Source organism: Sarcophilus harrisii, chromosome 1 (assembly GCF_902635505.1).
Source record: "Sarcophilus harrisii chromosome 1, mSarHar1.11, whole genome shotgun sequence".
NCBI classification, from domain to species: domain Eukaryota; kingdom Metazoa; phylum Chordata; class Mammalia; order Dasyuromorphia; family Dasyuridae; genus Sarcophilus; species Sarcophilus harrisii.
Window position 1 is genome coordinate 255,514,611 of NC_045426.1, and position 23,403 is coordinate 255,538,013.

At 34.3% G+C, this 23,403-nt stretch overlaps 1 protein-coding gene across 3 annotated transcripts in view; it reads left to right on the forward strand.

Annotated features, from left to right (window-relative positions):
• Positions 1 to 23,403, forward strand: part of RNF216 (ring finger protein 216) — a 164,441-nt gene that overhangs the window by 59,034 nt on the left and 82,004 nt on the right. For all 3 annotated transcript variants that reach the window (XM_003761570.4, XM_012542847.3, XM_031940675.1), the window contains 6 exons: positions 2,752 to 2,854; positions 5,474 to 5,638; positions 14,257 to 14,371; positions 16,725 to 16,864; positions 20,659 to 20,709; positions 22,675 to 22,812. In XM_003761570.4, the coding sequence (XP_003761618.1) occupies positions 2,752 to 2,854; positions 5,474 to 5,638; positions 14,257 to 14,371; positions 16,725 to 16,864; positions 20,659 to 20,709; positions 22,675 to 22,812 (712 nt within the window). The remainder of the gene's footprint in view (positions 1 to 2,751; positions 2,855 to 5,473; positions 5,639 to 14,256; positions 14,372 to 16,724; positions 16,865 to 20,658; positions 20,710 to 22,674; positions 22,813 to 23,403) is intronic.

Here is a 23,403-nt window from a genome sequence, read left to right on the forward strand (position 1 = left end):
GTTTTCAAAGGGATAGGAGTACCAGTTCATTTTAGTTATCTCCTGAAAGGAGATCACTATATACTTCTACAACAATACTAGATGATGACCAGTTCTGATGGATCAGGCCATCCTCAGCAATGAGATCAACCAAATCATTTCTAATGGAGCAGTAATGAACTGAACTAGCTATACCCAGAAAAAGAACTCTGGGAGATGACTAAAAACCATTACATTGAATTCCCAATCCCTATAGTTATGCACACCTGCATTTTTGATTTCCTTCACAAGCTAATTGTACAATAATTCAGAGTCTGATTCTTTTTGTACAGCAAAATAATGTTTTGGTCATGTATACTTATTGTGTATCTAAGTTATATTTTAACATATTTTAACAAAAAAATGCAGTCAATGCTGTAAAGTTACCTATGTATATATCCTGTAAATAAAAGGCTATTAAATTTAAAAAAAAAAAAAAAAAGAAAAAAAAGTTATCTCCTGAAAAATCTAAATGAGGGTTAAGAAGCAACAATTAGAACCAAACATGGAACAACTGATTGGTTCAAGATTAGGAAAGGAATATAATAAAGCTGGTTTAAGATTAGGAAAGGAATATAATAAGGCTGTGTATTATTTATTTAATTTAGGTTAAAAATACATGCAAAATAACCAGGCTAGATGAATCGAAAATTGGAACTAAGGTTGCTGGGAGAAATATCAGTAATTTCAGATATAGACAATACCACTCTACTCTGGTGGCAGAAAGTGAAGTCTCTTGATGATAATAGAGGAGAAAGAAGAGAGCAAAAGCTGACGTAAAGCTTAAAAAAAAAAATAATAATACTATGATAATGGCAGCTAGTTCCATCACTTCCTAGCAAATAGAGGGAAAAGAAATGGAAACAGTCTTAGATTTTATAGTCTTGAGCTCAAAAATAACTGCAGCTGATGACTTACATTCATGAACTCAAAAGATGCTTGCTCCTTGAAAGGAAAGCGTTAGCAAATTTAGATAACATACTAAACAGCTGAGATATCAACTTGCTTATTAGGATTCATTGGTTTTTCTAGGAACAATAAATATATGACTGGGAAAGTTGGACTAGGAGGACCACAGACTCAACACTTTTGAATTGTGCTGGAGAATAATTTTAAGAGTATCTTGGATAGTAAGAGCAAATCAATTAATAATTAAAGAAATTGATCCAGTATATTCAATGGAAGGACAAATACTGAAGCTAAAGCTTAAATACTTTGGCATATGATGAAAAAAGAGGACTTATTGGAAAAGACTGATTGAAGCCAGTAGGAGAAGGGGGTGGCAAAGGATGAGATGGATAGAGAAGGTCATAGAATCAATGAACTTGAGGTTGGGCAGATAATGGAGAACAGAAAGGCTTGATATGCTATAGTTCAAGGATCACAAAGAGTTGGACAAATTTTGTCCAACCAAATAACCACATGTGACCAAAAATAACCACATGTGACCAAATAACAACAAATACTGATTGAAATAGACTTTAGTATACTATTTTTCATTTGAACTATTAGAATTCAGTGGAAATCTGAAAGTGATAGATTGTGAATTTTAGATGATTTTGGTTTCATACGTCAGCATACATGTTCATCTATGGAAGGTCTTGGGTATATTGATTTTGTTTACAGTAGGTAGTGATTTTAAAAGACTCAAAAAGATTGAGTAATCATATGTTTATACTACATCAAGCCAATACTAAGAAGGAGATTGAGATGAAGGAAGAAGAAGAAATAGTGGGACCTGAATGAACTTTCTGACCTTGTTCTTTCTTTGGATCACCATTGATCTTGTCACTGATTATTGACATTGAGTAATTTGGGAATGGTTGAGTGGATTGTTCAGGTGAGGAACAGTGTATGAGTCTTTTGGAGATGGGTTGGGTCTATATTAGAGATGATGCAGGTGGCAAGAGCTTCCATTTATATAAGGAAATATATTATGTTGGATATTCATAAATTGAACAGGACTGCTTATATTAATGTCCTTGTCACATGTGGGAGAAAACCCCATACAGTTTGCTTAATTTATTAGATCTTGTGATCTTCTTCACAGAGTGAAGAAATTAGGTTAATAGATTTGATGTTTTCCTATAAGAAGATTCTGCTTTGAAATTTATTAAATTAAACCAGCCTTGCAGATTGTAAATGAGGTTATAACTTTAATTATTCTTTGTTCCTGATGCATTTGTAAATAACGGAATACAAATATGAAACTTTTTACTTATGCCAATAAGTGGGAGAATTATTTTTCAATTTTTATCTCCAACATAGAGCCCAAGTTCATTGAATGAAGTAAGTACTTTGAAAATGTTTGTTAAATGAATTTTGAATGAACTTTTGTTTATGTGTATTGATAAATACATGTACATATGCAAAAACACACAGAACTATTATTTTATCTCCTTGGTAAATAATGGTAGTATATAAGTTTAAACCACTTGTCTCCTGCTTTTTTGACCATAATGATTTAGCTCTGACTTGGTAACTTCATCTAGCAGTTTCAAGTATTGAATATAAAAGAATGAGAATAAATGGACATTGCTACTTAAGTGAACAAATAGATCATTTCAGTTTACATGTTTGTTTTTTACTGACCGATGAAATTTTTTTAGTAAGCTCATTGCCAGGCAAACTGTAATAGTTTTAATTTCTAATGTTGTTTGCCTTATTCTAAGTTTTTCACTTTAGAGAAATATACAGGTAACATTGGGTTTTGTTTTGTGGTTTTTTTTTCAGACTTTGTAATTACCTTCTGGAAAACCCAGATTATCCAAAGAAGGAAGGCAGAGTGGTTTTAAATCCTAATAGCAGTCTGCTTGCCAGCCAAGATGAGAAAAAGGTAAATATAGTATTTTTATTTCTAATGTTTTCCCGTATATTCTTTAACTTTTTAAAATTATTATTCTTTAAGGGGAAGGGAGCATTTCAGTATTTTATTGGTTTAGGCAGATTTCTTGATTTTAGTGCTTAGAGTAGGATTTCAAAGTTTTATTCATATTTTTTTCTGATACATATTGACCTGAGCTACTGTGAATCCTGTATTTAATTTAATTTAGTTTAATTTCTTCCTGTCATTGCCTAGCATTCTTCTTATCCTCATTCCTCCAGGCCAACAGAACCCCAGAACAAAAAAACTACAGCTTTTGATTTCATAGTTAGTTACACAGTCAAGTCAAGATCTCCTAATTCTCCCAACACACCTACAAAGTAGTAAATGCATCAGACCAAATTTTGAGCAAGAAAGCCAAGAAAAACAGTTCAGTTGTTTAAGGTCTCTGAATGTTGGACTAGGAGCCATCCAGGAGCTCAGTGCAGTGGTAGCTGTTGCACAGTGAGAGTGGGAATATTCCAGCATGCAGACACGTAAAAGAAACCAAAAGTATACTAAGGCTGGAAGCATTGGGACTGAAAGAGATCCAATTACATCCCTCAACTAGTGCTAGGAGTAATAGGGTGCCATCTGACAACTCTGTTAGTTATTGTAGTATATATGTAGTTTATCATAGTATGTATGTATGTGTTGTAGTATGTAGACCCAATTGTAGGTCATAGCTGCAGGGCAGAGAAAAGCAGCCACAATTGAGGAACTTAACTAAATCTAAGAGCAAAGTTTAACCTTTAGTATAGCACATAAGCCTGCAATGATCTGGCAAGCATTTTAGCACCCAAATATTGAAAGGAAATCTTTCCCTTTGTAGCACCAGGATAAGAAATTGGAGCAGGAATGGGTACTGTCTGGCTGCTTTGTCACTCATTATGCAGTTCTGAGTCACAGTTCCAGAGCAGAGAATTGTGACCAGTTAAGAACTGAGCAAAAACAAATTCTAGAAACTTTTTTTATGTGCACAGGAGCAGGATAATAACTCACTTCTAACAATTAGCCTAGCATACAAGCCTAAAATAGAAAAACAAGGATTAAAGAACAAGACCAAAGGAGAGTAGTTCTGTCACTCTTAATTTTGAGAACCTCACTGGTTGAGTCCAGCAACAATCCACAGAAACACAAGCCAGTAAATCCTAACCTGAGTTAGAATTGAAGCAATAAAAGTTTGTAGGTTCTCAGATTGAGCTGTGAAAGTAGCTGAAGGAAATAGAAGACAAAAACTCAGGCCAGACATCTCTTCTTATCTCCTTTCCCTCCCCCCCAAAAAACCCCCACTATAAATCAGAAATCAAAAACTAGGATGAAAGAATGAACAAACAAAAAGAACTTGAACATAAAAGCTTATTATGGTTTCAGGGAAGCTCAAGACATAACCAATAAAGATATTGACATGAAAATTTCTACAGCAAAACCTCAAAGAAAAATGCAGATTGGGAAAAAGTCCAGCAAGAATTGCAAGAAGAGTTAATTGGGAACTGACCAAAAACAAATTCTAGAAACTTTTTTATGTGCACAGGAGCAGGGCAATAACTTACTTCTAACCATTAGCCTAGCGTTCAAGCCTAAAATAGATTGGGAAAAAGTCCAGCAAAAATTGCAAAAAGAGTTAAAGCAAGAGCTAAAGAAAGAGATTTTTATTTTATTTTTCCCTGGTGACATGTAAAAACAATTTTAAACATTCATTTTTAAAACTTAAGAAAAACATTTTTAAGACAATCCAAAGATTGAACAAGTTATGGCATGTGAGAAATGTAATGTTCTGCAAGAAATAACTTTGAAAATTATTTCAGAAAAACCTGGTAAGACTTGCACAACCTTAAGCAAAATTAAGTGAGCAAAACCATAGGAACAATTTATACAGTAATAGCAATAGTGTAAAAATAATCAACTCTGAAAAACTTAGTAACTCTAATCAGCATAGTGAAGGACTCATGATGAAACATGCTATCCATCTCCAAATACAGAACTGTTGGATTTAGTACAGATTGAAGCATATTTTCTTCTTTTTTCTTTCTCTCTCTCTTTTTTTTTAAAAGAACATGGCTAAAGTGGAAATTTGTTTTTTGTGTCTATATGTACTTATTATGACTTTAATTTTGATTACCTTCTTGATTGATGGAATTGATGGAATAGAGAAGGAGATAATTTGGAAAGGGGGGGAAAAACTGAATTAGGAAAAAAATTCATAGTCACGGTGGAAGACAATGGCAATATGAACTAAATATTAATTTCTGGTATTATCTTGTTTTAAAATTAAGCAGGAGCCCTATAATCTTAGGAGGTCTTTATTTTCTGATCTCTCAGTGAAAGAATAAAATAGAAGTAAAAAATAAAGGAAAAGAAAGTTGCCACTGAGAAATGTAAAAAAGAAATAATATTTTGGATTCTGTTATTATTAACTTTTCTTGCTCTCTTCTTCCCGTTTTCTTTCTTCCCTCCTATTGATTGATGTATTCTTATGGGATGGTTCATTCAACACAGTTGCTTTGAGACAACTTGAGGGTTCTTTGTTTATGTGTTTGTTTTGTTGAAAACATATTAACAAATTTTATCAATTTTATGCTTTCATTTCAGGTGTCTAAAGTGGACTATTTTGACTTTTCTAAACTCACTCCTCTTGACCAGCGTTGCTTTATGCAAGCTACTGATCTACTCATGGAAGATTTCAAAATGCTCAGCACTCAGGACATCAAGTGGGCACTGCATGAGCTCAAGGGACACTATGCAATCACCCGGAAGGTTCTCTACTTAAATTCTTAGATTCTTTTTCATACCCAGATCCTATTCCCCTAGTATCTAGATGGAGAGGTCAGGTTAAAGGAGTTAGTATGGTTTCCTTCAAGAACAGAAAATAAAGGTGTGACATTCCTATATTTTGATAATGTGATGGGGGCACGGTGGACATTCTAAGGAGATCATCAATTTTGAAGTGGAAGGGTTCTGAGTAGTTTCCCAGTCTAAAACCCTTCATTTTGCTTTTGAAGAATCTGAGACCCAAAGAATTTGCCCAAGGTCACACAGGTAAGATTGTGTAGAAAAGAAGTTTGATCTCTTTTTCCTTTCTTCAGAGGATCAAAGGTAAAGCAAAAATATGAAACACATAAAAATCATCTTTATGTCTTGATGCTTTGGAAATGCTTAAGTATTTTTCTTTGAAGATCTGTAAGAAAAGATTACATAGATGCTCTGTATAATACTAAGAAAAAAAAAGACTAAAATTGGTGTACATATATGGTACTCTTAAGAGTAACAGATAACTGATTGTCACTGCATAACAACCCTGTAGGCCTGTGTATAGTATATTCTGCACTTTCCACATACACATCCACCTTATATTTCTCATAAATAGCTTTGATATTGGATAATTTTCTTTGTGTTGTTGATCCTGGTTGAAGACAATACTGCTGCTATTGTGGCTAGTCTTGAAGTTTCTCTCTCCCTTGTCTGATCTGTATTTAGTTAGAAGGCTGCAGGATGTCTTTGGTTGATTTCCTTTTGTTTCCTTGGACCAGATGCTAATTCAGGATTGGAGCTAGCAGTGACCAAAGGAAGTATATTTGACCATAGGATGTCTCCAAATTGTTTCTAGCTTTAGGATGTGATTTTATAAATTGACACTGGTGTTCGCTTTCAAAATTTGTGTGTCTTCCATGAATTGTTATGCTCTACTCCTTTTTACATTTCTTCTCATAATCAGTTAGACTTTTCCTGGGAGGCAGTTAGTTCCCATACCTGCCCAAGCAACTTTAGTTATAATCTGAATTATTTTTGACCTGGCATCATGGAAATTTTCCCAGCTTGCATTGTAGAGCAGCTCATGACCAGAGAACCCTTGCTTGCTTTGTGAGGAATTTTGTTATGTTAGTATACTGGAGAAATGAGAGGAAGAAAGGAGAAAACTTATATATATATTCAGAAGTGATGGTTCTGTTTTCTGTAAATATTAAAATGAAAAAAGGAATGCTTCTTAGAGGAAAACTAGGATTTATGGTTACAGAGGTGTAAGGTAAAACTAATTGCTAATATCATTCATGTCTGATTTCTTTGAAAGATAGGTGAAGACAGATCTTTGTTGTCTAATGGGGGTAGGATTTGGTGAATTGACATGGACTATCATGTTCATTTTAATGGTTATTAAAAGAGAGTTCTGTCTATCTATAAGTGTATCGTGCCACAGATTTTTATGTAAATTAAATTTGCCTCTAGACATGGGGAAGGGAATAGTGTTGGCAAGAATGGGGCTACATGTCCACAAAGGGAAGGAATTGGCATAGGATTCAAGGACATGTAGGGTCCAGCAACAGAAAAATGAAAGGAAAAGCAGGAACGTCGGGAGGGGCTGGGGCCACCACAGAAATGGATGAGGATGGTTGACAAATAGAAATGGGGACAGTTACATGGTATCTGAGTAGAGACTAGTGGGGTCTGGATACGTGGGTGACTAGATGAAGTAGGGCAGAAGTCTCATCTTTCTTGGCTTTGCAAGTCTATAGCCAGGTTCCATCTGGTGATTGGCTTCTCTTGTTTCTGTCACTTGGAAGGTTTTTTTAAGATGTTTTTGTTGCTGCTGCTGTTGTTTTTGTTTGTTTAGTTTTAATGGTATTGGGGGAGATCTCAAAGCACTGAGCCAAGGGACAAGAGCAGAGAAAGAGAAAAATTATTATAAAGTTAACCTAAGTATGTATTTGTTTGTTTGTGTGTTTGCAATGCAGATTTCTTTCAAAATTCTTTACATAAAGCCAAATATGTGTAATGTGAATTTATGTAAAGCAAGAATTACCTGTATGTGCAAGTCCCCTGAGTGGCAGATTTAATGACAAAACAAAAACAACCCCTGTTACCTTTAAGGAGTTCTGCTATTTACATACAACATTTACATAGAGAACCGCATTCTTTGAAATACGAAGATTCCCAGTTAAAAGTACACATATCTGTAGTGGACCCTGGCAGCACAATTATATGGTTTGTACCAGTAACATTCCAAAGCTCATAGATAGGATCAGAGAGAGCAGATTGATAAGGGATATTTGACAAGGTATAAGTGCCAGTAACAAGAGGGTAAGAAATTCAAGGATGAAGTATTGTATATAGTTAAGATGGTTCAACCATAGGAATAATACTTCAAAATGAAAAGTGAACCAAGAGAAGGAGTTCAAAGTAACTGGAAATAGCCACTGGAATAGTGGTGAGGGGAGCAAGGATGAAGAATAGATTTAGGATGATTTCACATGTATAACCTATATCAAATTGCTTATTTTCTGAATGAGGAGGAAGGAAAAGAATTTGAAAGTCAAAATTTTATAAAAATAAAACATTAAAGTTTTTTTGTATATCATTGGGGGAAAATTTTGCAGGGAAAGGAGAAGCAAGCCAGAGGAAGAGAATGGTGAGATGTTTTACATTGTAACATTTAAAACTGCTTTGAAATCTCATCTTAACAGTATTCTAAGATAGGATCTATATTTTGAGATTTATGGCTATAGTTTTCTGCTCAGTCAAACCTCTCTTGATTGAATCCAGGATTTCAGGCTTCTCATATGGGGTATAAAACAGAGCTTTTGATGTAATTTAAATATGTGAAAAATGGCATCCTAATTTAGAATACAAATTGATCATCCAGGAGCTCTGAAAAAAATGGGCAGAGTTCATAGTTGTGAATATATAAATCATAGCATAATTTTTTAGTTTGTCTTTTTTTTTTTTTTTTTTTTTTTTTTTTGTATAGAAAATTATACATTGGGGCAAGATTCCTGATGATTCCATTGCAAACTACTTAATTTCTAAGCCTTTTAATTTTTTATTATTTGTGGTCTTTGGGAATTATCTACATGCTAAGTGTTTTTAATGAAGGAACATAAGCTGTAAAAATAAGCTTAGGGCTTAAAATCTGAAATAAAAACTTTCAAATGTACTATATACAGATAATGTTGCCTTTTTCTTAGCTATGTTGGCTAATTAAACAACACACATTAATTAAGCACATATGTGCCAGGCACTGGGGTTACAGATACAAAGTATAAAGCACTTTATTCCCTCTTTCCATTAGACTTGTTTCAAAATGATGGCTTTCCTTCCTCATTGTTTTGTCTTCTCTGCTTGAGAATTTAGTAAAGTGGAAGCTCAGTCTTTGACCTTGTAATCGAAGTTTTTAGTGGCAAACTGTGATGTCATAATTTTCAGATTACTTAACAAAATAGTTAGGGGGTGGAAGTGGGTAGAGGATTGAGTGCAAGAAATTTTTACAAAGTAATATCTTTTGGAACAGCAGGAAAAGACTGAAAATTACTAGCAAACTTAATATTTTATTTTTTTAGATCTTGCCATTTCATATCAGAATCCCTCAAAATACTTCGTTATACCTCTGAGTGGAACCTGTGTAGTGACAGTGACTGTATAGATAAGAAAAGCCTGATAGCCTGCTGCTGTGGTGATCAATATTGGAAAGAATTCTATATTAGAATTCTCAGCTCAGCAGCAAAATCATTATGATTTTGAACAAGTCTCTTCATTTTTAATGGGCCTCAGTTTCCTCATTTGTGAAATGAGGGTATGGATGACCTACTCTTAAAAATCTTAAAAATCCCTCCAGTTCAAAATTCTATGATTCAGTGAAATATCTTCAATATTTCACTGATATTTCACTAATGATGTAAAATATCAGTCATGTAAGATCAGAATTGATAATCTTGTTTGGGGAAAGGTGGTATGGTTGTTTTTGTGTGATCTCCATTGCCCCAAACAAATCTAAAACCTTATTACTAAATGAATAATTATTCTAAAATGTATTCTGCAGAATCATTGTTTTTGCTTTTTTTGAGATGAACTAAAACCACAATCTCCTTTTAGCCATTGACAATTGTAGTAAAGCATTTCTTCAGAAAGACTAATCCATTGCAACAGCTGCTCTCGAATGAGCTTAACTTTTGTAGTAGAACTTTTCTCTGATGAAATCACCTAATGTTATTTTGTTTGCTAAGTAAACAAAGAGAATTTTTTCCATAGATGTTATTGTTAAGCATTATTTACTTTTCAACTCCTTTCTCCCCAGCTTCATGATTTTCATAAGAAAATCCATAAGATGCCAATATCTCTACAAGAAAATGGAAACAGCTCAAGGATTTTGAAAAGACTTATATGTATTATAAATTCTTCTGGAGTAGGAATGTGCTCCATGTATTGCTAGTATTATAGAAGTAACTCAGTAAATATTTGTTCTGATAGTGCAACATTCCACATCTGTGGTCCCCTACTTTTCAAATGAAAGAGGAAAGGTTCCATTTTCTATCGTCTTCTGGGTCAAAGCTTCATTTTATTACTATAATCATTATGCATAGTTTTCTTGGTTCAGTTCTTACATTAACGTATAAAAATCTTCCCACCTTTCTCTGAATTCTTGTTATTTCTTACAACAAAATTGTATTTATATATCACAATTTTTTCAACTCTTCCCTAGTCAGTTGGAATCCTTCCCCATTTTTAGTTATTTTCTACTACAAAAAAATATTGTTAAACTCTTCTTGGGCCTTGCTTTTTGTTTTAGTGGCACTATTACTTTGTTTCATAGTGCTGAGGGGTTAAAGAGCTTTATTAACAATGAGAGGATAGCAACTCAACAAGGCTTTTAGGTTTCTGTTGTCCACAAAATATTTCAGAAACTTTCATCATTAAGATACTCAGTTATATTGTTTTCAGTTTTCTGTATTAGACAAGAAAACTGAGGTCCAAGAAACTTTAGCCTTTGCCACGTTTGTTTTTAAAAGTCATCAGTAAACATTTATTAAGTATCCTCTGTGTGCTAAGCTCTAAGGATACAAGAAAAAAAAGCAAAAGACAGGCCCTCCCCTCAAGGAGCTCACAATCTAATAGGGAAGTGTAGTGTTCTGGTTAGTTTTCTGGAGGTCTTTGGATCAGCCTTCATTTCAGCAGAGTAATCACCACAAGAATAGTCAGGTGATAAAGTCCAAATTCTTTATTATTTCCTTCACAATCTGTTTCCTTCACCTGGGGCCCGGGCTAGCTTTCTTGAGGCCCTTCAGATGGGCCTTGGTCTCAGGAAGCAGGAGGAGAGCCACCAAGAGCCTGATCAAAGATGGAATGTTCCTCCTCCAGTCCTTATTGGCTTTTATATACTCTATTACAATTACATACTCTTAGGTGTGAATCTTGTAGAATATGTGTCAATCTTGTAGAACTATATTAAATACTAAGTACATGTAGAACTAGAGAACTATTAATCACTATGCTAAATTAGATAACAATTGTCTTATCAATTCCACTGAGTTAACATCTTTATCCAGAATTCTGGCCCATTACAGGGAAGACAACAAACAAAATATATACAAGCAAGCTATATATGGGAAATAATTAAAAGGGGAAAGACTAGAATTAAGAGTAGTTAATAGACTTATTATGAAGGGTAGAATTTTAGTTGGGACTTTACAAGAGTCAGGAAATGGAGATGAGAAGGAAACCATTCTAGACATAGTAGAAAGGCTAAGAATATCCTGGAGTCAAGAGATGGAATTTTTTTTCCTGGAATAGCCAGTAACCCAGTGTCACTGAATTGAAGAATTTGTATTAGGAAGTAAGATGTAAGAAGCCTGGAATGGTAGCAGTATGGAAGGCTGGGTAGATTAGGAAAGGCTTTGAATGCCAAAGAGGATTGTGTATTTGATCCTAGAGAAGATAGGGAATCTGTAGAGGGTGGGTGGGTAGAAGTGGAGGTGGGGGTGCACACATGTGTATGATCTTTAGGTCAAAACTGTATTTTGGTAACTAAATGGAGATTGACGTTGGGAAGGGCTCACAGCTGTTGAATTAGGCACGTGTGATGATGAGGGCCTGCACTGGCTTGGCCTGAAGAACTAGGAGAATGGAGTTGCCCTCTTCAGTAATCGACAGGATAATTGGAAATGGGGATGGTTAAGGCAGAAGATAATTAGTTACATTTTTGACATTTAAAATGTATACCAAACATCTAGTTTGAGATGTCTTAAAGAAAATTGCATGTATGAATTTGACAATCGGCAGAGAATTTGGAACAGGATTGGGTGATGTAAGAATCCTTAGTATATGGATGATAATTAAGTACATGGGAGCTGATGTGATTACTAAATGAAGTAATATAAAGGCAAAAGAGAAGGGAACCTGGACTGACATTTAGCTTTTCAGTTCAGTGGAAATACCTGAGTTGAACTACATATACCTTTATAAGGACTGTTTGTGTGTGTGTGTAGAAAATCCAAGAGAAAAATTGAGTGACCACATTTGACACATAATATACTATCAAGAGGAGAAATTCTCTTGAAACATTGTCTCAACGTTCACTTTAAATGATGGTATTGAAATGGGGAAAAGGAGGGAGATTGCTAATTAGAATAGCTAAGTTAAATTGAAGCTGAGACCTAACCTTCATGTTGACATGGGTATATCTTTAATAGATTCACAGTGAAGTTTCAGTGTAACTATCACGAGCTAGTATCTTCAGTTCACAGTTAAGACTTTCTATTAGTTATATGAAAGAAATCTGCTTTAATCAAAAATAGGTAAAGAAATATCAGTTGGTGGCAAAGGAGGGGATTTGTTGTCCTCAGCATTGTGTACAATTTTCTGACTAGTGAGTGAGTAGCAATTTGGTCAAATTTTTAATGATTTCAGGAGTTTTCCCTTAGTAACTAATAAAAAATATTTTTTCCCCATATTTTAAGAGAGAAACAAAAACAGTTACTCTAATTAAAACCCAGTTGGCTTTTTGGATATAGTCTTTTACATAAATGACAGTAATATGTAGTAAAAAGAAAAAAGTTCTGAAGTAGGAATCAGAAGACCTGGATTCTAATTATAGATTTTTTCTTAATGAGGGAATGATTTGGGTAAGTTTAACTTTTTGCTTTTTTATTTAAAATGAGAATAAAATGGGGTAGATAGGTAATGCAGAAAATAGAGCACCAGCCCTGAGTTCAAATCTAGCCTCAGACACTTAACATTTCCTAGCTGTGTGACCCTGGGCAAGTAACTTAACCCCAATTGCCTCAGCCAAAAAAAAAAAAAAAAGAGAGAGAGAATACTTGCCCTGCCAACTTATGGGATCAAGGGTGAGGCTCATCAAATGAAGTTATGTGTGTGAAAATGCTTTGTGAACTCTGAAGTATTACCGTATAAATGTGTGATATTGTTACATGCCACTTATCTATTTAAAAATTTGGAAGTGAGAAAAATCTTCATGATGTTGAAGATGATACTCTATCCCCAGTAAATAAGTGGATACCACTAGGTGGAAAAAAGTGTTCTTTTCGAAGGCAAGTATGCTTAGGACAGTCACAACTTTAACTAAGGCTTAATTATTAGTTAATGCCAGAGCAGGGAGCAATTGTTATTTAGGATAAAACTAGCTCGTTGATTATAGGGTAATATAAATTTAGAGTTTCAAGAGAGTTTGAAGACATCTAGTTCAACCTTCTCATAACAAAAGGGAAAACTGAGGCCCAGATAAGTTATGTGGAACTTTGATAAATTGACACAGTTATTAAATAGGAGCTTCAGGATTTGAACTCTTCTAGGTCATCTGATTGAGTAACTAAAAACTTTTTTATTATAGTATACTCCTTTTCTCATAGGCTTGTAGGGGGTTCATTTTGGGAATGGAGAGATGCTGGGAAGAAAGTAGTTGTTTATAAAGCAGGTAGAAAAATAACCAGGGTGAATTACATATTTCCCATTATTGCTTGAGGCCAGAGGGTTGGCCCTGAACTAACTCTTAGTACATGCTAACTCAACTTGTAATCTAGGAGGTAAGAAGAGAAAAGGGAGTGGAAGTAAAGGTATATGCATTATTTCTTTTCCATTTAAAATACTTCACTTTTGCTTTTGGCTCTGTTACAGAGAAATTGGATACCCATCTTATTTCTCTAGCTCTAACTATTTGAGGATTTAATTTTTGGCAATTTTGTTATAGCAGTATTTTACTCTAAATTATGATTTATGTCCCATTGAGTTTCTTATAGGATCTTCCTCTTTTCAAAATAGAGGGGGAATTGTGGAATTATTTTTTAATTATCCAAATCTATACTGTTTCTTTTACTTCTCTTTCCTTCCCTCAGCTAAAATTTCATTTTGGTTAGTCCTCTGCTTTGTTAGTATTTTAATATGACTGGGAAGAAAACAGGCGAAACTATAATGTTTATTTTGTTGCTATGTAGTAGCCCTAGTAAGAAATTTGTTCAAAATGAGAGTTCTGGATTATGTGCATTTAAATTTTTCCATATTCATCCTGACCTTTCCCCACCCTCCCAGTCCAATTGCTATGAATAATTGAAAGTTGCCTAAGTTTAGTAACCTTTTCCATTTTTTAATTTTAGGCCTTTTCTGATGCCATTAAAAAATGGCAGGAGCTATTACCAGAAGCCAGTGGAAAGAGAAAAAAGAGGAAAGAAATGAATCAGTATTCTTACATAGATTTCAAATTTGAACAAGGTAAATGGAAAACTGTGTGTGAGTGTTCCTACCTTGTATGAAACCATTCAGCAGAACTTATCCACTTACCCACAGCAGTCAAGTAAATGTAGTTATTTTGTGGGGTGCTTTAGCAAATATACCTGAATAAGAGCCCTGGCTTTTGTTCATAAACTAGTTTCAAGGACAAATACTGATATAGAATAGCTGTTTTTGAGGGCACATCAAAGTTTAAGGAAACATTTTAAGAAAATAAACCTTTTGTGGGGTAGGAAACCACATGTAAATAGATACTGTTTGGTTCAACTCTTTGTTCCAGGGGGGAAAAAAAACTGGCTTCCTGTGTCTATGAACTCATAGTATACCAGGTTAAAAATGTAGATGGACAAGCCATCACTATTAAAGAATCACATGAGAACCTAAGAGAATCTAGCTTTTGCAATTTTTAAATTTAAAAATCCTGTATAAACAAAATACATGCCTTTTAGGTGCCTCCTTCATTGCTTTTGTTCTTGTGGATGAAATACCATGTAAATTCTTTACTAAATGTAAGGTCTCAAGTTCCCGTCATCTGCAAGTTGTAAAATTAATGAAATTGCGGAAAACTTCATTTGAGTTGTATGTTTCTTGGGTGGGAGGAAGACAGGGTATCTCCTTCCTTGGATCTTTTTCTCAAACCACTGCTATATTTGGACACATTTTCTTCTATTGTGGCTTCTCCCTTATATTGTTGATCCTTTTCTATTACTCTCCAGACTTGTATGATTTCAAGTACGCTTAAAAGTATAATTCTTTTTATAGAAATTCAGAATTAAGAACTCTTTATAAGGGTGTAGAATCCTAGAGTTGGAAGAGATTTTAGAGATCACATCCTTTTCGATACAAGAACCTCCTTGATGATACCTCTGACAGGTGGTTTATCCAGCTTCTGTTTGACTTCTTTCTCTGGCTGATAACTCATTTCTTTCTGAGGCAGTTCATGCCACAGTTGTACAGTTTGAATGTTTGGAGAGGGCTTAAAAATCTATTTCCTATTGATTTTCACTCATTTTGCTAAAATTTTATCCTACCTTTTGATGATGAACCTCTTAAACTTAGTTGGACCGGTCCTCAGATCATAGATATATAGTCCTTTTTGGTTTGGGTAGCACCTATGAGAGTTTGTACTTTGTTGATATAGCTGGTCAAGGATCCTGTCTACCATTACAATGCATTTGAATGAAACTTTTATATAAGTTTCATATGACAATCCTTAAAATATTTAAAAACTGTTTGCATGTTCCTCTCTCTCACCTCCACTCCTCAAAGAGTAAATGATTAGGTCAGAGGTTAACCTGTAGTAGAGATGAGATTCTTATTTAGTATAGGATAGACTAGATGATCTCTAAGATCTCTTCCAAATTGGAATGTGTGTTCCAAATCTTTCTACATATGTATGCATGACAGAAACAGACTGTCAGTGAGCTTGTGGTTTGTTTGTGACAAACAAATTTCTCAACCCTGATTTTCTTTATTCAATACTTTTATAATTGTTTTCTTTTAACTTAAATGTACCAACTTACCTTACATTTTTGCTAAATTTCATCTTATTTCCCCCTCATCACTTAATTTTTAAGGAGGGGAAATCATCCTCTTTATTATTTGGATGTGTGTATTTGCAGTGATTTGTGGGATTTTTTTTCAGGAAACTAATTGGAATTTAGATCTTAAATTAAATGGATCTTAAATCAGTATGGGTGGATGAGTTTTAAAATGGAATTTTGGAGGGTTATATTTCTAGTTAACTGTTAACTACTAAAAAGTTCTAGATAGTGGCTGAAGGGAAAAGAAAAAAGGGCAGAAACAAGTAAATCATTTTTTAAAAATTGTTTCAACTACTTTTTCCATAAAAGCACGAGCTTTTTCTTTGAAGATAAACTTCTCTTTAGCAGAGGAACATGCTTTAATTTATTTAGAAATGTATTAATTATATATCATAATGCTCCAGGCCCTCTAGGCCCTATGGAAGATACAAAGATTAGTATAACTCCCTTAGGATTCTTGCAATCTCATAGAGGGGAAATGCATACAATTATAATACGAAGCAGTCTATTTCAAAGAAAATGCTCTTAGAGAAATCACACTTAGTTTTGGTAAAAGGATGCATGGGGGAGCTGATATTTTAGGATAGGTACAATCGTGCAAAATGGGTTAGGTAACAGTATGTACTTAAGTTTGTATGAAACAAAGAATATATGTAGTGGGAAGTGGTAGAGCATCTGACTGGAAGCATAAAGAGTGAGTAGTCCAGACTGTGGAAGGAATTGAATACCAAGATCTAAATTTCTGGCACTATATCTTTTGCTTGAAATTTTCATTGTTTCATATTCTTTAGGTGATGTCAAAATAGAAAAGCGGATGTTCTTTCTGGAAAATAAACGTAGACACTGGAGGTCCTATGAAAGGCGTTCCCTCCTTCCACCTGTGAGAAAAGAGCAAGAATTCTATGAGAAGAAAGTTAAGGAGATGGCTGAGGTAAGACCTTTATACTATGGGTTGGAGTTGAGGTTGGGGTGGACATGGGTTTGAGGTTGGAAGGAGGAGGCTTATTTCATAAGAACTTGTTCAGTATTAAGGCTGTAAGATAGGTCATATAGGTGAGCCTTGCCACATCTGGTAGGTAACATGTACTAATTAAAAGTATGATGTACTTGGGAAGGAGGAGGAAGCAGAAACCCAGGTTATAAAAAAAGCTTTTTATCTGACAAGGTTTTTGCTTCAGTTTCTTAATAAAACAAAAGAGTTGAACTAGACAATCTACAGTTCTGTGACTCTATCATTTTCCTCCAACTCAAGAAGTAATTCTGGAAAGGAGAATAATAGGGAAATTAGCAAAATAATGAGATTATTATCTGGTAACATTTTAGACCATGAAGATAATTATTTGTCAGAACAAATTCCTTCCGCTTTTTTATTTTTCATATCTTTAGTTTTAGTCCTTATGTTTCCTTAGCCTTAAGCTCAAGAGAAATAATTCTTTTTTATGGGCTCATAGGAATTAATATTCACATAGCTGTTATAATAATTAAGACAGTTGGCTTTTATCTTAGATTCTTATTTTCAGTACACAGGTGAGAAGACTATGAAGGAATATATATATATATATATATATATATATATATATATATATATCTTTTTACTCATGAGCACTGAATTTTTAGCACCTGTGAATGAAAGAGAATGAGCTTTATTTACCAGGAGTTAAGTGTGATTGTTACTCCCTAAATTCCATTTATATTCCCTTTCCTCAGAAAATCAATTGTGGTTGCAAGGTCCCAGTTTGTACTCAATTTTTGTTGGTTTAGGATACAGAACATTGGAGTAGAAGTCAGAAGCCTGGGGGTTTTCCCAGTTCTGTCACTAACAACCATTATAATCTCAGACAATTTACTTTTACATGTGATCTTCTCATTAGGAGAGTAAGAAGATTGAACTCAATGAGCTCTTTAAATTTCAGTACTTTTATAACTTAGTTCTGATAGCAAGATACCTTTTGATATTGGTATTAAGACCTGTGAGGAAGCTATTCATACCTTGTTTTAAAAATTATAATAAAATTCCTTTTAAAATGTCCCTATTATTACACATGTTCAGCACACTGAAGCATTATAAAGAGATGTAAATGGCAACTGAAAAATCAAGCTTAAATTTATTATCTCAATTCAGTTCCCTTGATTTTCTATTTAGGAGAGTTTCATTGGATTTTTTTGTTTCTTAAATTTAAAACAAGTGTATTAATCAACAAGATTTTATTTAGCATCAATTCTGTGCCCTAACACTGTGTTCCATGCTAAGAATTCCCTATCTGCCTCTGTTCTTCTACCTGAGGTTTAGGATTTAAAAATGGGAATATTAATGAATGTATTTCTTTTTGTTATCATCTTGTGTATTATTAACAGCTCTTATCTAAGTATCGATATAGTGTCTCCTTAATTTAACTGGTTATTCCCCTTTCTGCTCCACCTTAATGAGAAGTTGGGAGCCAGCTTGTTTCCTCTTTACATAAAATCATTCTCTGTACCATTATTCTTCCTTTTCTCCTTTAATCATGAGTCAGTTGAGCATTTATTAAATGCATACTAAGTTCCAGGGTCTCTGTTAGGCTCTGAGGAAACAAATAAAAGAAATGAAACAATCTCTTCAAAAGATTACATCCTAATAAAGGGGGAGAGAGAGAAAAACACACACACACACACACTAAAAAGAATAAATACAAAATCTAATACAAATTAATATGAGAGGGAAGACAGTAGTAGTGGGGAGACGGAGTAAGAAAGATTACATGTGGAAGTTTGCTCATGAAAGGGGTAAAGTAACTCAGAAATAAGGAGGGAGGACATTGTAGGCATAGGCAATGCAAAGGTACAATTGAATTTGGCAAGTAGGACTACCTCTAAAGTGGAGGAATGGGGGGAGAGTAAGGGAACAAAGCTAAAGCCAATTTGGCTACACAGAATGTAAAAAGACTAGTAATTCCCTTGAAGCTGGAAAAATAGGTTGCTATTTCATGAAGGGCTTAACAACTAAAAAAAAAAAAGGTTATTTGAACATAGAAATAATAGAAAAATCACAGATAGTTATTGAATTAGGGAAATGAAGTCATATTTGTACTTCAGGAAAATCACTTGGCAGCAAGTGTGTAGAATAAACTGAAGTAGAAAGAGAATTGAAGCTTTCAAAAAAATCAGTTAGAGTATCTGTTGACATAATCTAGCAAAAGGTGATAAAGGCCTGAGCTAAGCTAGTAGATGTGAATTAGAGAAAAGAATTTATATTTTATAGATATTATAGAGGTAGAGCAAAATTTGAGAGTTGGTAAGATACAAGTGAAAATGAAGAGTCCAGGATAAGGCAGCATTTACAAAACTGGGAGAATGGTGATACCTTCACCAGGAAAGTTTTGAAGAGTAGGAGCATTTGAAGGGAAAAGAATGCATCCATTTTGGGATATGTTGAATTATCTCTGGAACTTTCGGTTTTAAATATCTAATGATAATTTGAAGATTTGAAAATGGAACTCAGAAAAGAGCCTAGAGCTAGACATATAGATCTGAGTTCATTAAGGGAAATACAGAGAAAAAGAGGTGATCCAAGATCAAGTGTTGGCGGGAATACTTGCATTTAGGGAGCAAGACAAAGATGAAGATCTAGCAAAGAAGATTTTTCTCAGATCAATTAAGGAGAACTGGAAAAGAACAGTTTCACAAAAAATCTGAAGAAGAAAGAATATCCTGTAGGAGTTTTATCAAAAGCAACTAATGACACAGAGAGGTCAAGAAGGATGAGGATCAAGAAAAAGTCATTAGATTTGGCAATTAAGAAACATTGTGCATGTTTGTGGGCAGCAGGGAAGGAGCCAGTATATATGCAAAATTGAAAATAAGAGAGCACGGAGTGTGATGATGGAGGTAAGCTGTGGTGAATGGACTAGAGAATCAATTAGAGAGGAGTAAAAGGATTTCTTTACTGCCAGAAGTACCTACTTGTTAATACTTGATATAAATTTATAGTGGACGCAGCTCAGCATGGTTCAACTTCCTCCATGAAAGAGGAAGATGGTAGGAAGCAGTAATCAAGTTTGACAGTAGGAAAAGGGAGGAAAAGATTTAAGAATAGAAAATAGTATAGAGATTGAGAGGGAAAGAGTGCAAGAGTGATGTCCTGGGAAAATACTAAGGGAGTGATCAGAGGTCCCCATGAAGATGAACAAGGTTAAAGTTCAAAGGAACATAAACATGAAGTAAAGATATAAACAATCATAAAAGATTATCAGATAAAAATATTTTCAAATCATCAACATGGTAGTGGAACATCAGTAAGTGATGTAGAAATCAAGGGTATTACCGTCTTTGTGTGTAGCTTAGGTGTAATATAAAGAAGTTAGGAAATTAAATATTTGTAGAAAATTTTTATTCTCATCTAATGGGACTGTGCCCATTCTCATTGTTAACCAACTTTTGGGAAAGATGGTTTCTATATATTATCAGGAATGCTTTAAATAACTTAAACTAAACTTCAAAGTCAAGACTGCATAATTTACAAGTTTTCATCATTTCTTTGGTGATTCTCTGTACTTAATTTCAGTTTATCTCTGGCTGAACTGCCCTAAGAAGCCAATGTAAATATCATAGAGGAAAGTAATTCTTTTAAAGTAACTAAGGAATATTTTCTTTTAAGACTTAGAACTTAATATTTTATTAAAGTGAATGGCAAATAGCTCATTGAGTATTTTTTGGGTTATGTTATAGTCTATTCTTTTTTCTCCCTAGCATGCTGACTTTTTGCTTGCCTTACAAATGAATGAAGAACAGTATCAAAAGGTAATTGCCTGAAATGCCATCCTTTTACTTAATTAATATCTTTATTTGCTTATTTATTGATTTGGGGATGATCCTCTTGTCAGATTTTCCTAGCATTTTCATGGCCAATTACTTTAACACAGAGTATTATTTTTCTATTTTAATATGCTTCACTCTACTGATTTGAGAAACTAAGCCAGATTTCCCCCAACCAGATTAATTTGTAATTGGGAAATATTAAATAAAATAAATAAAAATACAATACAATTTGTCATTTTCTAAGTCAATATACATTGACTGGGATCCTTTTCTATTTGAGTTTGATTCCACTAGTCTAAGCTATAAGCCAGAGTCATAAATTACTCTTAATTCTTAATTTGTACCAGACTCAAACTAATGTTGAAAAAAAGAAAATGAACCTAAAAAACTAATTAATTGGATTAACTGGTTAGGGTCTACCTTTGAAGGAACCTTTTTAGTAGTTAAGTGTTAATTTCAATTCTAAGGAGAAGGTGAAATGTATTTGGCCATAAATAAGCTTTTGCTGTTGTCCCCTGTTGCATTTCAGCCTTTTCATGTAGTAGGAGAGTATTGTCCACATATTCCTGGCCTTTTGTAAGAAAATGAAAATCTTGCTGACTTCTGTGTTGTTTTGCTTATGTTTACACTTTAATCTTGACTTCACGCAATCTCTTTTGAATAAAAAGAATTAACTTTTTCATTTTAAACTTAATTTCCTCTAGGAATTCTAGTTGCATTTGTGGCCATGTTGTGTTTTTCTCAAAGGCTTTGCTTGTAAATGATTTGGAGTTGATCTTTTCTTCTGGGTTTGTGCTCCTGGATTTATAGTAGTTATTTATTTCCAGTATCTTCTTTTATTTATGTATTCTTCCATTTTTATTTCCTAAATTGGGACTTTATATATTTAGGGTAGAATAATTTGGCCTTGCCCTTGCATGATCTGGTGTCCCACAGTTACATTCTCTCAGAATTGATTACTTCAGGCTTCAAAAGTCTAAGAAGTAATGGAGGGAGCTGCAAACTTTTAGTAACTTGTTTGATCTCAGGCAGGTACAACACTTCCTTCCTATTCCAATTTTTGCATGTTGCCCAACCAGGTTTGATTCTGGGCAACACAACTGCAGGTATTTGTCGCTGGTTTTAGCTCTAATCTACAATGACTTGACCTACCTTCCTTTTGATTAGCTGAGATTCTGCAGGATCCTTGCAGCAAACTTTGATCAGTACTCTGCAGTCCTTGCCCTCTTGCTTATTTGCAGGTCCCGATTTAGTTTTCTACACTGAATCTATAATTGAGAGTTGTGAGCAGAGTGACAGAACTATAAGCCCAGCTTTGGTCACAGTCCCTCCCCTGGTTATGTGTGTTTGAGCTGAATCCATCAACTTGGCTTGAAAAAAATGACCCACTATCCTTGGATTTTCTGATTACTACACAGCTTGGTACTCTCCCTCTATCTTTGTTGAGGTAGTTGTGAGAGAGAACTGGGCTGAACTACTTCATCCTCCATATTTGCCTGTCGCTAATCAACTCTGAAGTTCCTAATTGCTATATTGTTACATGTCAAATATAATTGGGAAAGGAGCTTTGAGATGCCATTTGTTGAGCCTAGGTCTTACAGTGTAGTTGGTTGAAGACTGCACCTGAAGAACCATATTCTTTTGTTGTATCCCCAGTACTTTGCATATCACTTTATACATAATAGATATAGAATAAATGTGTATCCCCAAAAAAAAAAAAAAAAAACTGTTGAAAGTTGTATAAAAATGTCACATCGAGTAGTTATAGGAGCCAGATAAAACAGAATGGTATGAATATCTCTGAATTTGAGACGTAATAATAGCTTTTGTTTTCTTGCTGTTCTGCATTCAGTAAGACATTTGCATTGGATGTTAGTGTGAAATGTAGCTACCCTTGCTGCTTAAAGTTAGGAAATAGGTTATTTAATTTTTGCTTATGGATTGTAGGATGGTCAGATGATAGAGTGTCGTTGCTGCTATGGAGAATTTGCATTTGAGGAGCTGACTCAGTGTGTCGATGGTCACTTATTCTGCAAGGAGTGCCTAATCAAATATGCCCAAGAGGCAGTCTTCGGCTCAGGAAAGGTAAGAATTGCAAAGGTATACAGAACCAAAGGATAATTTAAGTGAGTCCTAGTGACTAGCAAATCAGAACACAATGATATTTTATCCCTTTATCATGCCTTTTCTGGGACAAAGTGGCATTCTTAGAAAAGTGGCATTCTGACCCTAGTTGCAGGACTCTTGGTCCATATAGAAAGAGCAAATTTCTTTTTAAGCTATAGGATCCTTCTGCACAAGGCTTGTCCTCTAAACTCGCTGCCCCAAAGGACTGCCTCACCCTGTTTCATGAAAGATGAATGCCTACTTGTCATCTAGAGTAGAGATCCCAAAAGAACTTTATAAACTATTTATATTTTCTAGTCATGTATACTAAAGTGCCAAAATATATTCATGTTTATTCTGTAGGGGTTTTCCAAATGTTTTTGTTTGGATTAAGGTGCATGACTGCTTTGTGCAATGTCTCATTTTATGTACAACTAAACTAAGTTTCATGTGTTTGAGCATAATATGGGAAAGAGTTTGGGTTTTTTGTTAGAATTTTTCTAAAAGTCATGTTCTAATAGGACCAAAGCAAAATAACAGAATTACCTAAAATCAATTGTGTTTATTTAT